At 39.5% G+C, this 13,859-nt stretch overlaps 1 protein-coding gene across 1 annotated transcript; it reads right to left on the reverse strand.

The window, feature by feature from the left end:
* Nucleotides 1-838: 838 nt before the first annotated feature.
* Nucleotides 839-13,397, reverse strand: LOC128232236 (secreted frizzled-related protein 3-like). The gene is made up of 6 exons (XM_052945680.1): nt 12,263-13,397; nt 6,701-6,748; nt 6,476-6,541; nt 3,088-3,362; nt 1,911-2,101; nt 839-1,396 (listed from the first exon to the last, which is right to left on the reverse strand). Exons 1-6 carry the CDS (start codon nt 12,894-12,896, stop codon nt 1,366-1,368), a joined length of 1,245 nt encoding a protein of 414 aa, XP_052801640.1. The 5' UTR covers nt 12,897-13,397; the 3' UTR covers nt 839-1,365.
* Nucleotides 13,398-13,859: the final 462 nt, after the last annotated feature.

The raw sequence follows: 13,859 nt of genomic DNA on the forward strand, positions 1-13,859 counted from the left end.
ATGTTGGTGAGAACTTTAGCCGACATGGCCAGTAAAGTAAAGCCGTACTCCTATTTCAGAACACATGCATATGCATCAATTCCACGTCGTCAGCGTGATGATTATGTCACTTTTATATTACTGCTAATTAGAACAAACTAACCACACGGGACTGTGATACATATACTTTCTGCAACTTGTAATTTTGAACTAAGAGTGCCAACTAAAAACACTATGATTAAAAAGAGTAACAGAGCGCATGTAAACGCCCCAACTATCCGCAGTACATAGAAAAGCTATACTCCATACAGTATCGTTATTAAAATATCTATCCCCAGTACATTACCCCTGCGAAAGTAAACAAACAATTCTCAGGTATTATTAAGAAGTTCTTAAAATGCTTTGAAAGAGAAAAACTTGACTATCAGATAAAGAAACTCCTCGATTCAGCTGTCTGTTAGTTGACGTTTACAAGCAGAATTATTCAAATAGTTTTGTTAAAACCCTGCCTTTGCCGTGAGCTATCTAGTTTACAGCCAGTTTATTAATGTTTAAAGCCAAGCGCCACATTTGTGTTGATGTCTGTAGACCCGGACATGACTATACTCATTAAACTGATACTTCATTTTTTCAAACTTAGGTCATTTTTAACAAAAACAGGTGAAACCCTTACCGTCCCTGTGGAAAGTGCATGTTTTATGAATGTATATAAATATAAATATATAAATGTATCACGTTGGCTACTATATCCGGTGCACGGTGATCCAACGTGATTGTTATTGGGGAACTAACACGATATTATTTGAACGTGCTCTGAAAGTTCGTCATATGCTGAAAAACAACCCAGACAGTACCCTTTTTTATTTACACTGTTGTCTATATTTGTCTGATTTTATATATTTACACATTTTGATAAACACTTAACATGTAAAATACTTGTAACTTACAGTTACAATAAAATAAGTCATAATGTTTGCACCATCACACATTGCACAATGTTCAACGTATTGTCAGCCAACCACAACAGCGTTTATGCGTATGTGAATTTCAAATCACAGTCATTGCTTATAGCACTACATAGTTGCAAACTTCGCTTTTTTAAAAAGTCCCGAAGTTCGCTTGTCAAAATAAACAAGTATATAATTATAGGACATTTACATTACTAATGACGAAATATATGGACATTTAACGTTTTGATATCAAAACAATATGGCACTTATAATGCTCTGTTTCCATTTTGTACAAGAATCAATAGTCTTTTTAATACACAGATATATCACATACGAAGATAAGTAACCCCACGGCATTACTCATGCCTTTTATTGCTGTGTTTTGTTTTGATAGAACATTTTGAAGAGAACGCCCTCCTGGTCACCCACATGCCTTTCATTTTCTGGCCTCGTTTGTGACGGTGTTCCTGGAACGGAATTTTAATTATTATGCGAGGGCATAACACATTTATGCATGTAAAACCCCACACACAACATCACTATGCACCAGTCACTTGTAACCACGCCCCCTCCAGGCCCGGGGATATACCGGGTATTGCCGGGAAAATGGGTCGTGTTTTTACCTTCCAACAGTGCAGGGTTGAATGCGGTGATTTTGTCTTCGCGCAAAACATAGTGGGGAATAGGTCTTACCTAGGGTGCCTGGGGTGCGGGTGCATTTGTTGGGGATTTAACCCGGGCTTAGCTGGACAGAAAGTCCATGTCCCCGCTATTACCCGGACCTTGGGGGGAGGCGTGGTTACAATTGACTGTATACAATGCATACTGAAATTTTGTATAAGGAGGTCAAAAAGAGAGTTTCTACAAGTAACATATATTTTGGAATTATTATAATTTCAAAAGGAAAAAAAGTAACATGTTTAAATAAATCTAATAAAGAAAGGCAAAACTTGTTAGCTATGTACGTCTAAATTCACTTACACGTTTTCCTTTTTCTTCTTTCTATTCTTTCTATTCGGCGTGTTATTTTTCCCCGGCCTAGCGCATCTCACAGCCTTTGATTCATCTTTTGGCTGATGCCTACAACGTCTTTTTCGTCTCCGGCATTTTTTCGACTTTTTGTTCTTACACGGTCGTTTCTTGTTCTTGCCTCGCTTCTCCTTCACCCATCTCTACATAAAATATAGAGTTCAAGACATAGTACACATCTACAAGTTAAAGGGAAGAAACTCCAACAATCCTGACAAGATGGAGATGAAGGTTATACTTCCTTATGTTTCTTAAAACGGTTTGTGTAATGTTTTATGTGATCTCATACTTAAAGTGACACTCTTATTTAAGATCAATATACACTCATTTCTAACAAACATGAATCTTGAGTGATGAACCTTTAAAAACTTACTAAATAATGCATTTATGGAAAATATTATTAACTGATAACAAGATTGTAACAGTAAAGAGCTGAAATAGCACAAATATTAAATGACTGGTGAGTGGAAATCTCATAAGGTAGAAATACCGTGTTTTCTGCACCTTTCTTTCAAATTTAAAAATTTAACACAGAAGCCCTCATAAGAACCACTGTTTTCGATATTTATTAATTCTTTTGGGAAATTAAAACAATTGTATTACTTGTTTTACATCTTAGTTTGGAGTAAGACTGCATCTTTAAATTTCTCATCAAATATGTGATTATGTGACATTATTTGTCTGAAATGTTTTATTTATATCGATGCTCATAACAGGTGGATGTGCATGTCCAAATCAATCTTTAAACTACACAAACCAAGAACCACGGCAACCCCCGTTCGATTCCCGGCCTTGGCCAAGCCAGACAAGTTGGTTTTCTTCGGGTACTCCGGTTTTCCCCACAACAGACCTAACTCTCGCAAACATATTGCCAACGAGAGTGACTCAGCATATTTTTTTTCAAAATCGTTTTATTTTTAAATAAGTAAAGTTTAAACTAAAGAATAGAAAACGTGCATTCTATAACCTTGAAACTTGCTACAGTAGCATGTTAGCAAGCGCAGAAATTAAGCTTGGACTTCAATTGTTTGTATAATGAGATGGATTTATCTTTTTTTGAAGTTTTAAAATATTAATTAAAGCCACGTCACATGTATAAACATACGGGAGCTGCTGAAATGTCCCCTACCATAAATTTTGTGCCCCATTTCGTCTTCCAGCGTGATATAAGGCTATCCTCTGTAAACAGCAGTCGGTTCATCATGACATCCTCTCGGCTTACGATCAGATACTGCCTCCCAGTCCGAAGGGCCGGGCAGACGCAGGAAGACCCGGCCAGAAGGTTTATATCTCTCCGCTCTTGTAGGTGAACCTTCCCTCGAAGCAGTATGGAGTTCACTGTAACTCTTATCAGCGTTGCGTTCGCGCCCAATGGCGTGATGTGTTTTATGAGTGCGCCTATGGCTGAAAAGGGAGATAAATAACGTATAACGTCTAGTTGCGTATACCTCGTATGGGCTTTTTGTTGCTCATTTAATAGTAAAGTTATACAGTTGAACTTCGTTGGCTCGAATTCGCTTCGCTCGATTGGCTCGAACTGATGGTAAGGACCGATTTCATTATACTGAAGGAAAGCATTACCGCATGGCTCGAATTTTCCGAGACTCGAGGTATTTTCGCCGGTCCCTGGGAGTTCGAGCCAACGGGGTTCGACTGTATATGCACGACCTTTGGAATATGGAATAATAATACAAGCATGTAGGTTTCAATACATCATTTTTGAATAACGAAATTAGATAATGTTGATAATCGGTATCAGGTGGCTTCTAAATATGTACTCGGAACTCAAGTGGGTGGTACGCGGTACGCATTTTTTGGCATAATTTGGTACGCAGACCAATTGTTTTAATAGTATCTGCGTTGTTGGGGTAAACATAAATGAGTAATCGGTACCCGATGCCGGAGCGGGTTAAACTCTAATATATGTTAGTACTATTGTTAAGTACTCTTGTAAAAGCGTTGTATCCCACTTATTCATATCAATTTCGACATTCCATTATCATTACACTTCAATGAACGTGCTGTTGTAAGTGTGTGTTTTTGTGTGTGTGTTTTTGTTAACCTTTTGTTTGTGGGTTTGTCCCTGTGGTCTCATTTGAAATAGATTATTTAATTAACCATCTCGTGCTTAACCTCGTCTGATCTTTCCTTCATCGATGAGTAGATTTGGTAATCAGATATTGGGAAAGCCCAGTCGTTTAACTAATTGTGGGTGGTACGATCCTGCCCTTACACTTTTTTTCGACATTTTATCGTTTTATTCAATTTGAACATGGTTTACTAGTTTATTATATTGAAAAGGTGAGGCTGTAACAATTATAGCTTTGATGATACTTGAAGTTGTCTACATGTTGTCACTTTAAAGCTTATTTTTTATCAAATGCATTTTTACGTGATTAACATTTTCTTTCATTAAATCAAGCTTGTTCTTAATTGACACTGTGAATACGTTTAAATTACCGTTGAAGTCTATATATTTGTTTCCTGTGATCAAAGGTAACCATCTCGTGTATTAATTGACTCGTCTGTGTTGATAGTGAGCTTTTTAATATGTTTTGTTCAATTATTAACACTATAAACATATTTAATTGGCATCATAATGTGTTTATATATTAGTAATGAAATGACTTATCAGACATTAATATCACTTTATGTGCTTAAGTCTATTCTCATACATTATAATTGCAGGTGTTGATAATCGTTCTTAATTTATTATCTTAATATTTCTTAGAATAATGTTGCTTGATTATGATTCATTGTTTATAGTATTTAGTAAAACCCCATGCCATTATTAAAACCTATTTAACTTATTCCGATTAGGTTGCATCGAAGTATATGTATGCATTTGATTCTTTGTGGACTTTTAAACTTAAACGGTTTAGATACTTATGATATCATCTCTAATCTGTCCTCAGAACAATGCATGAGACGTAATGTATCAAAAATCCTTTCATATATCAAATCCATTTTATCCAAAAAGGATTTAATAATGAACGATCCGCGGCAGTGTGTGTATACCACGTGATAAATTGCGTCATAAATGCTACGTCCGAAGGCAATATTTTGCTTCGAATGAAGACTTTAAACAAAGATTACTCCACTATTTCTTCACCTGTTTAAATGATGCATGACACAGTCTCCGCCGCGTACAGGGCTCCACATTCGGTCTTTTACCAGAATTTGATTGAGAGTTTAGTTTCTTAAAACACTTCGACAAACCTTTTCACGAAACAACCGTCTGATAGAGCACTGTCAAATATTATTTTGGAAACAGGTTTGTCGAAGTGTTTGATGAAACTAATCATCTTATCAAACCCCGGTAATAAAACGAAGGCGGGTCTTTTTAAGCGACATAGACTGCCCTTTGTTTCATTTAAAATGGTGTAGTAAAAGAAAAGTTATCTTTATATAAGATCTTCCTTTTAAGTAAAATGTTGCCTCCCGACGTAGCATATATGACGTAATTTATCACGTGGTATACACACACACACACGCACGCACGCACGCACGCACGCACGCACACACGCACACACACACTGTATCGGTATCCGTAGAAGTTATCATCGTGACGGATATGTCACGTCAGACCTATAAGCTTCTACATCGAGCTGATGCGATTTTTTAATCATGTTCAAAATGTTAAAATGCTGGATAAGAATATTTGTGACAATTTTTACAGAACATTCAAGGAAATGAACTCTGCCATTTAAGTAGCAAAATAATACACATCCTTGCTGTATCTTTGGTCTAGCTTAACCAAGAAACCTATGTCCAAGATTCGTTAGACCCTCCATTCGGTTTGCTATTCTACTGCTGAATCGGATTAGCGTTGTTTGGATGGTTTCATGCCTAAGAAGATTTTTGAAAACGAGACCTCATGATTTAATAATACGTAATTAGTAGTGTATTTATTCTATGCCTTTGAAAGAGAAAATGTGTTATGTTTATTTTTGTATACAATGGAAACGACAGGGACAAGCCTTGTTGCCATTTGTTTAGAAAGACCCTCTTTAAAGGCTTAGGCCCGACAGCCACTGAACAAGTGACACAATGCAAGTTTCCAATGCATTATTTTGTAAATCTTTATCTGAAATTACAATACTGGCCATTATGTTACTTGTACTCTCTTGCACATGCATGTGTCAATCACTGTCATGTTTTGTATCATATATGTATGTATTTGTGCTTATGTAGGGTACGGAGTCCTTTGTACAATTTATTTTGAATGTTGGTACAGGCAATGATGAAATGGTAAAATATACGACAGACAAAATCACGTTTTTGATTTGAAATTAGATACAGTCTGGTGTTATCTGAATGAATTACTTGTTTTCCTACCAGCTCTTGTAAAAACCAAACACAGAAACCAAAAATCCTTCCTGTCACTACGAATGTACTTAAGGTTTGCTATGAGAGAGATATGCCCAAAATGCCTATCATCAAAAGTGGACACTTCAAAAGCAGAACACTGCTCCACGTTCAAGATACGTGGAATAACCAGATGTCAAAATACTTACCATAATCATATTTTCCTTTTTTGAATACCTTTTTGTTCGGTTTTATTCTAGTGTTACAGGAACATTCTGGAGGAAAAAAACACATTGTTATTTTTTAAGAAAGGAACATAAATTTATTAGTTACAATGCTCAATTGTGAATTTATGCTAAGTCGATATGATAATCAAAGGATTACGCCATCGCCATTTAACATTGATGTTTTTACAAGACCATTCTAGAACCCACCAGTTTGTTCCTTTCCTTTCTCTTTTGACTTTTCATTTGGCGTCTCTCCTGGAAAAAGGAAAAATAACACACTTTAACTATGTTATTACGTTAAGTTTGATTGCTAAGAAAGCTTAAAACTGACAAGTATCACTGTTGACGCCGTTCCTCGGGTCCATTCAATTGCTGCCATGAGGCTGTACTCTGGTAGTTATCTAACCAGCGAGGAGCAGACACCTTCGCTACTATGCCAACTGTTTTACTTTGTTCAAATGTCCTGCACAAAATCATCACGTTGAAAGGACTAACAGATTCAAAACACGGCTTCAAAAGTACCTTTGCAAGTCTTACGTTGTCTTTCACTAACTCACACTTCTGCCCTGTGTTCAATTCAGCTCAAGTTAGCTAACTGTTCGTGTTGGGTCCGTGAATCGCAGCGTATACACTGCAAATGGGGAACCACATCGTAAAGGTTGGCCACACAAACATATTCTGGCTATAGTAAACGTTGGCCGCACACGCCTATACTGGCTATAGTAAACGTTGGCCGCACACGCCTATACTGGCTATAGTAAACGTGGGTCGCACACGCCTATACTGGCTATAGTAAACGTTGGCCGCACACGCCTATAATGGCTATAGTAAACGTGGGTCGCACACATCTATACTGGCTATAGTAAACGTTGGCCGCACACGCCTATACTGGCTATAGTAAACGTGGGCCGCACACACCTATACTGGCTATAGTAAACGTTGGCCGCACACGCCTATACTGGCTATAGTAAACGTTGGCCGCACACGCCTATACTGGCTATAGTAAACATTGGCCGCACACGCCAATACTGGCTATAGCCAACGTGGGCCGCACACACCTATACTGGCTATAGTAAACGTGGGCCGCACACGCCTATACTGGCTATAGTAAACGTATACTGGCTATAGTAAACGTTGGCCACACGCGCCTATACTGCCTATAGTTAACGTTGGCCACACACGCCTATACTGCCTATAGCTCACACCTATACTGGCTATAGTAAACGTGGGCCGCTCACGCCTATAATGACTATAGTAAACGTTGGCCACACACGCCTATACTGGCTATAGTAAACGTGGGCTGCTCACGCCTATACTGGCTATAGTAAACGTGGGCCGCACACGCCTATACTGGCTATAGTAAACGTTGGCCACACACGCCTATACTGGCTATAGTAAACGTGGGCCGCACACGCCTATACTGGCTATAGTAAACGTTGGCCGCTCACGCCTATAATGGCTATAGTAAACGTGGGCCGCACACGCCTATACTGGCTATAGTAAACGTTGGCCGCACACGCCTATAATGGCTATAGTAAACGTGGGCCGCACACGCCTATACTGGCTATAGTAAACGTTGGCCACACGCGCCTATACTGGCTATAGTAAACGTTGGCCACACACGCCTATACTGGCTATAGTAAACGTTGGCCGCACACGCCTATAATGGCTATAGTAAACGTTGGCCACACACGCCTATACTGGCTATAGTAAACGTTGGCCGCACACACCTATACTGGCTATAGTAAACGTGGGCCGCTAACGCCTATACTGGCTATAGTAAACGTGGGCCGCACACGCCTATACTGGCTATAGTAAACGTGGGTCGCACACGCCTATACTGGCTATAGTAAACGTTGGCCGCACACGCCTATAATGGCTATAGTAAACGTTGGCCGCACACGCCTATACTGGCTATAGTAAACGTTGGCCGCACACGCCTATACTGGCTATAGTAAACGTGGGCCGCACACGCCTATACTGGCTATAGTAAACGTGGGCCGCACACGCCTATACTGGCTATAGTAAACGTGGGCTGCACACGCCTATACTGGCTATAGCAAACGAGGGCCGCACACGCCTATACTGGCTATAGCAAACGTGGGCCGCACACGCCTATACTGGCTATAGTTAACGTTGGCCGCACACGCCTATACTGGCTATAGTAAACGTTGGCCGCACACACCTATACTGGCTATAATAAACGTTGGCCACACGCGCCTATACTGGCTATAATAAACGTTGGCCACACACACCTATACTGGCTATAGTAAACGTTGGCCACACGCGCCTATACTGGCTATAGTAAACGTTGGCCGCACACGCCTATACTGGCTATAGTAAACGTTGGCCGCACACGCCTATATTGGCTATAGCCAACGTTGGCCGCACACGCCTATATTGGCTATAGCCAACGTTGGACGCACACGCCTATACTGGCTATAGCCAACGTTGGACGCACACGCCTATACTGGCTATAGTAAACGTTGGCCGCACACGCCTATACTGGCTATAGTAAACGTTGGCCGCACACGCCTATACTGGCTATAGTAAACGTTGGCCACACGCGCCTATACTGGCTATAGTAAACGTTGGCTGCACACGCCTATACTGGCTATAGTAAACGTTGGCCGCACACGCCTATATTGGCTATAGCCAACGTTGGACGCACACGCCTTTACTGGCTATAGCCAACGTTGGACGCACACGCCTATACTGGCTATAGCCAACGTTGGACGCACACGCCTATACTGGCTATAGCCAACGTTGGACGCACACACCTATACTGGCTATAGTAAACGTTGGCCACACACGCCTATACTGGCTATAGTAAACGTTGGCCACACACGCCTATACTGGCTATAGTAAACGTTGGCCGCACACACCTATACTGGCTATAGTAAACGTTGGCCGCACACACCTATACTGGCTATAGTAAACGTTGGCCACACACACCTATACTGGCTATAGTAAACGTTGGCCACACACGCCTATACTGGCTATAGTAAACGTTGGACGCACACGCCTATACTGGCTATAGTAAACGTTGGCCACACACACCTATACTGGCTATAGTAAACGTTGGCCACACACACCTATACTGGCTATAGTAAACGTTGGCCGCACACACCTATACTGGCTATAGTAAACGTTGGCCACACACACCTATACTGGCTATAGTAAACGTTGGCCACACACACCTATACTGGCTATAGTAAACGTTGGCCGCACACACCTATACTGGCTATAGTAAACGTTGGCCCCACACACCTATACTGGCTATAGTAAACGTTGGCCGCACACACCTATACTGGCTATAGTAAACGTTGGCCACACACACCTATACTGGCTATAGTAAACGTTGGCCACACACGCCTATACTGGCTATAGTAAACGTTGGCCACACACACCTATACTGGCTATAGTAAACGTTGGCCACACACACCTATACTGGCTTAAGCAAACGTTGGCCACACACACCTATACTGGCTATAGTAAACGTTGGCCACACACGCCTATACTGGCTATAGTAAACGTGGGCTGCACACGCCTATACTGGCTATAGTAAACGTTGGCCACACACGCCTATACTGGCTATAGTAAACGTTGGCCACACACGCCTATACTGGCTATAGTAAACGTTGGCCACACACACCTATACTGGCTTAAGCAAACGTGGGCTGCACACGCCTATACTAGCTATAGTTAACCTGAACTGAACTTTGGACAGCTATCTAGAATCTTGCTGTCATTCTTGAATAAATATTTTCATTCATTTCATTGCAACCAATGTTACTCAATTCATTCGCATTTCTTGTATTTACTGTTAAGGGCAGTTAATATTGTACCCCCGGTACTTGGATGCAATGTAAATAAATGCGTAGATCAAATGTTTATCATAAAAGCGTTTCTCGATGGATCATAATCTTTGAAGATGTTTGTGTTTCGTCTTTAAATTGTGTTAAAACGAATAAAGTCAAGTACGCCGTGGGTAGCACTCCCATTTACCTGTGGACAACCCGTTCTTTGAAACACTTATCATCAATTAATGCGCCTTAATTCTATTTATCACGCGATTTACGGATATAAGTTCCTAGGTTCATATAAAGTGAACGTTGTCTTTGATTTCAGTTCAAACGATATGTGTTTTAGTCTAAAACTGGACATGAAAGAAACCATTATAGTTTTGACGATGGTTTTACTAAGATAACATTAAATAAAGCGTCTAGTGCAAATAGCGCCTGATACCTTACAGTCGGTTGTAGCTGTTACCGAAGTAGCACGAAAAGGTATTTCATTGATATACGAGAAAATATTCTTGTGAATGGAACAGACGATAAGTTAATCGCAGGTTACGTACCTAAAGTTAATGTTAATGCAATCGTTACATCGGCCAAAAATATATTTAATTAGTGATTTTTGATAACATGAACGATTCAATCGAAAAAGGAGTTTTGTTATTTTGATGAGCCGATCAAAATATCATAAACAGATTCAAAGGGATGTAGTTCTCCCAAACGTTTGGAAATACCTTTGAAAGTAATTGATGTCTTAGAAACGAATAGGTTTAACAATAAAGATGTACAGATGCCGACCCCTAACATGGAACATCAAAGAAATACATTGGACCAAAACATACGATGAACATTTGGCTGTTCATCTTAAATCACAAGTTTTATCTGGGTTGTTTTTAAGTATACGGCTGATAGTACGGTAGACCATGATAAGATGTAACTAAAAAATAAAATTTGCAAAACAGCGTTAGCTATTCTTAACAATCGTTCATTCATAATTTCAAAATAAACATATATAAGCTTTAACCCTTTGTGTTTAAATCATCCGTGACCTTTATCATTTCATACAGCAATACTTAGATCTCCAAAACACGCCGACAGCGAATATAAAAGTGCTTAAGAGGTGTCCTTTTCGAATAAAAAACGAACCTGCTATTGTTCACAGAAAGTGAAAGACGGTACATAAGTGCAGGGAATCTTTTAAAGAGAATATTTTTTCTTTGGTTATTTCAAAAGAGTTAACACTATTGTTAACTTTTTGTTGTTTTATCATTCGATAGACGAGGTAAGCTACTCAGTGATTGTAAGAAACACCAGCATTGTTTCGGCAGCAATAACTGGATCGACTTACGACAGGATTGACCCTTCAACACGAATTGCGACGTTTTAGTTCAGGCTGTCGATGGCCAGAGAACAGTGACAGCCATAGCTTCGACGTCACACATATGAAACAAATACATCATTCTAATCGTGTGTGACATACCAATAGCATTATACGAAAACGTATAGGGTCATGTTCAGAAGGCAAGAACCTACCAAGAGCGTAGCTGCCTATACGCGAGTACGCGGCTGAATCCACATGATTCTTACAATAAATAAATCAGCCAAAGTTGCAGGATGCGTACTTGACTACATGAGTTTTCCATTTTCCAGTAACAGATTAACCCATGAATTTCAAAATGTTCTGAGGGGGCATCCCCCGAACCCCCTAGCAAAATTATGAATCCACATAAAAAGAGGGCTAGCTACGCCCCTGCCTACATTGGTCTTGTTAAAGGCAAGATACTCAAAGGGCAAACTGCAACATGTATATGCATATAGGGACATCCGTTATTATAATACGAATGAAAACAACAGGTTCAAGCCAACGAGCCAAAAACACCGTTTCAGGGCACAATAGTTCAAATGACAATATAAGACACAGCATAAACATACAATTTAGTATTAAACAGCCTACATGACGAATATCATTTACCTTCTGGCATGGAAGAGACGATAGCTTCAGGGGATACGCACACACCTTTGTCGTACTCTGGAAGTCGATCGCAGTTAAGATCAGTAGGCCATGAGATGTTATACTGGTTCATGACAGGCTCACACCCGTGTCTCGAGCTCTCACACACGGAGCGACAAGGAGGAATGGCTTCTTTTTGGAACATTGGCGTGCAGATTGGAGCGAACATGGCACATAGAAAGAATAGCAGATCCGCACTGCAGTTCTCTTTTATAAGTTCCCCGTACGGTTCGATTGCGAGGCGAGCGTTCTCCTGTGTGCTGTGGTGAAGGTGATTCGGCATCCGCGTCATGTTGTAAGGCATGCTCGAACACATACTGATCTCAATAGGCTCACACATGTCCAAGCCTCGATGAGCGTCCGTTGTCACAGCGAATGTCACTAAATGTATCAAACAGAGAATCGTCGCAAGAAACGTTGGGCGTCTAATGAGCGTTAATGAAGTATTCTTTTTAAAACATCTTCGACCATGGGCTCGACAATTCGGATCTCGTATCCCATATCTGATAAACATCTGACTGTCTGATTTGCACCTTATACTCGACGGATGGTCCACAGTACGCGTTATTTCACAAAACTCCATCACTCGAAGCATTAAGTCAATTAAATGTGAATAAAACAACGTAAATGTGATATATACACCTTTTGATTATAAACTCTTTACAATAAAAGTATGCCATCAAATGTTATTTTGAGATGAAAATAATGTAAATGTTTCGCAACTCAATCTATATCATTTATTTAACGACGAAACAGCATTATTATTTATTCAAGCTTTGAAACGCCCCATCACATACCTTTATATTTGAAACAATTTATATTTATATATTTCAGAAGCTTTACAAACTATCAATTCAATTTTGAAACTATTTCATTTATACCGGAAAGTTTCGCAGTCACAGAACAAAGTAACTTCCACAGGTCTGTTTATATCTCAAGACGAGATCACGTGATTAAATTTCTTACAAATTTATCCTTTTATTTTATTAATTCCCTATCAATATTATTATGTGTTTTGCAACCACAAACTATACTATGAGTAATGTTTTATGAACCAGCTGTGGATAATCTCTCGTGAATTTTGAGTAATCGCTGAACAGCTAAGTGGCTAACGTAGGTATAGGAATGAAAATATATGGGGCGGAGGAATTTTAAGTTCTCTACTGTCAATCAAACGTGTTATATCAAATTGCGCCAATTGAACTTTTAATTAATTTGTTCATGAGACTTTTCAAAACTGATTTTTACCAGACGATCAAAAGACATTAAGCGTTCCTCAATCGTGTTTTCGCGGGTCTGTTAAAAGGAATCCGTTGTATGATCGTTATAAATTATGTAATAATTTGTCATCAATTGTTTTTGAAACGGGATATGAAAAAGAGCGCAATCATCAATAGAAAATAATCTTTGTAAAACCAATGAATCCCCTTTAGATGTTGAAAACACAAATTTCTTATTTTATTTTAAAACTTTGATTTAATATTTCCTGAGATTTCGGTGATGATATTCCCTTGAAATCAAAGTCTTTTAAACATTGATTAACTGAAGGCTCCCGATA

The sequence above is a fragment of the Mya arenaria genome, chromosome 4 (genome assembly GCF_026914265.1).
Source record: "Mya arenaria isolate MELC-2E11 chromosome 4, ASM2691426v1".
NCBI classification, from domain to species: domain Eukaryota; kingdom Metazoa; phylum Mollusca; class Bivalvia; order Myida; family Myidae; genus Mya; species Mya arenaria.